Source organism: Fibroporia radiculosa (genome assembly GCF_000313525.1).
Source record: "Fibroporia radiculosa TFFH 294 genomic supercontigs, scaffold7848, whole genome shotgun sequence".
In the NCBI taxonomy this organism is placed as follows: Eukaryota; Fungi; Basidiomycota; class Agaricomycetes; order Polyporales; family Fibroporiaceae; genus Fibroporia; species Fibroporia radiculosa.
In genome coordinates this window covers 8875-11250 of record NW_012132927.1, presented here as the reverse complement: position 1 = coordinate 11250, position 2376 = coordinate 8875, and the positions used below count along the sequence as shown (strand labels likewise).

The 2376-nt window shown below is 58.2% G+C and overlaps 1 protein-coding gene across 1 annotated transcript; it reads right to left on the bottom strand.

Annotated features, from left to right (window-relative positions):
- Nucleotides 1-271: 271 nt before the first annotated feature.
- Nucleotides 272-748, bottom strand: FIBRA_09063 (uncharacterized protein; the record flags this gene model as incomplete). Its single annotated transcript, XM_012321396.1, has 1 exon — nucleotides 272-748. One exon carries the CDS (start codon nucleotides 746-748, stop codon nucleotides 272-274), a length of 477 nt encoding a protein of 158 aa, XP_012176786.1.
- Nucleotides 749-2376: the final 1628 nt, after the last annotated feature.

Below are 2376 nucleotides of genomic sequence, written 5' to 3'. Positions count from 1 at the left end.
CGGCGGCCTGTGGCGCGCGCGCGCGCGGGGGGGTCGCCGTAGCCGCTGCTACTTGTTCCACCTCGCCGTGCAAGCCCCCCCAACGTCCTTGTCGATTAGGGGTTAAATCACCACGTTGTGGTAATCTCAAACCGTGGAGCCGGAGGTTCGATTCCTCCCTGGGACATTTGGCGCGGTCGCTGGGAGGGAGTCGTGAGCGAGCGTTTTTTTTTTTTGGTTTTGTTTTTTTTTTGGTTTTGTTTTATTTGGCTTGGAGGTCGCGCCGCGGCTTTCAAGCTTGGTCTGTGCGCCCCGTGCTTTTCGGTTCGAGTTTGAGGTGTCTGAGTATGTGGCGCATGTGGTGTGGCTGGTACTGGAGTGCGGAAATGGGCGGAGGGAGTGGGAGGGAGTGGACCGCGCACGGGAGAGTGGCGAGTGCGCGCGCGCGCGCCACTCTCTGAGGGCTGGGTGGTGTTGTTGGGGTGGGCGGCGTCGCGAGAGGAGGTGTGCTTTGCAAGAGCGACGAGCGCACAGTGCGCTGGTCTGCAGCCAGATTCGATACGCCGCGGTATTGTGTATTAATTGAACGGCAGTTCGACGACGACGCAGCGCGACTTCTTGCGCGGGGTTGGACGACGGGGAGCGGGCGCCGTGGCTTCAGGGGCCAAACCAGCAAGCAACGAAAGACGTCCGGAGACGTGCCCGTCAATGCACTTGGCCACCTGCGGTGCAAGCAGAGCCGAGCGCGGGCGATGCGCACGGCGTGCATAGTTTTGTGGTGGGACGCGCGGCCGGTGCCTCTCCGTGTGTTTCCCGCGCGTGCAGTCGTGCAGTGAAAGCACGCGCTGCTGTGGACAGTGGGCGCAGTCGAGCTGCGGTGAAGAAACGCACGGCGAACGCAGCAGCAGAGCACACGCCGTGCGAGCCGACTTTGGGCACGAGTCGATTCATGGGCTTGCGGACATTGCTGGACGCGCACCGGTGCAAGAGACGGGGCTGTAGAGCAGGACCCGGCTAGTGCAAGTCGGCTCCGTTTTCAGGCAGATTTACCCCATGAGCGGATGATCCTATCGCAAGGACCGTTCGTCTGTCCAGTGAGTGCGGCTGATCCGAATCCCGACGGGGAGGGCGCGCCGATTGGCGATGACGCATATAGCACTCGCCGCCCGCGCGCTGACGGCGGGGCCCTCCCACATTCGGCATCTTCGTTCGTCTGCGGCGAAGTGCTACTTACTTCGAGCAACGGACGTTCGCAAGGAAAATATAAAGCCGCGACTGACCTCGGCCTGTCGGAGTCGTCCCTTTTCCCTGACCACAATTGTGCCCGCATGTCCTGCAATCGCCGTCTCTGGGTGCAATCCCTGACTCTGTCTAGACCTGTGCTCCAGTCTCATACTTGGATGAGAGTATTGCGGCGCATACCCCACTCTGACTACTAGAGACAAGAGTGCGAGCGCTTATTCGCCAACGGAAACAGATGGCCACCCTGTGGCGTGTGTTGCCACAGCTACTACTCCACCTCATCATTAAAGCTCCCGACCGTCCTTGTCGATTAGGGGTTAAATCACCACGTTGTGGTAATCTCAACCCGTGGAGCCGGAAGTTCGAATCCTCCCTGGGACATAATGTCGCTACCAATTCTGCCTACCGGACTGTGTAGTGTTTTTCTTCCTATTTTTGCATTCCTCTTGTCCGCGTGTCGTGCGGGAACTTCAAAATTTGTCTGATGCTTATTTCTCGCCTGCGCGGAGATTTTTATGGAAGTGGAGATAGAGATGACAGATCTGCGCATGTTGGTATGTCGCGCAGAGTGGTAGGGTGGAGCGAGGGTCATTTGAAACGAGGGTTAATTATCAATTGTAAGGGGAATTGTAATAGTGTAAATTAGTTTTTGCTCTGGCTTCGGAGTATCGCGGCTTGAGGACGTGTACAAGTGGCTTATGGTCAAGTTCCGCCGCGATTTTATGATAGTAGCTGCACTCATCTCGGGCCTGCCACCTACGCATCGGTTCTGCACCCTCTAATGCCCTGATCATGTGATGATATTCTCTTGACCTCCGGGTGGCCTTTGGCACACAGCTGCAGGGTCGGAAGAATGGCCCGCTGACGTGTCCTCGGCCGCTATGGACATCTGCCCACTGCCTGCGGACTGCGCAGTCACCAGTGCATGCGAGAAGAGAAGTTCGTACCTCGGGCGTTGTTTTCTGCGCCTTCTCGCAGTCTATCAGTCTGTCAGGGTGCACCCCCACTACAAATTCGGATCTTGGGCATGTCCTCGTGCGATGTGCGTGCCGACCGTGTCCGCCGTCTCTTCGTCTCGATGTTCCCACCCCCTTGCGAGTCATTCCGAGTGAGGGCCAATGGTCGTCGGATTGAGTGCCACATTGCACGCCGACG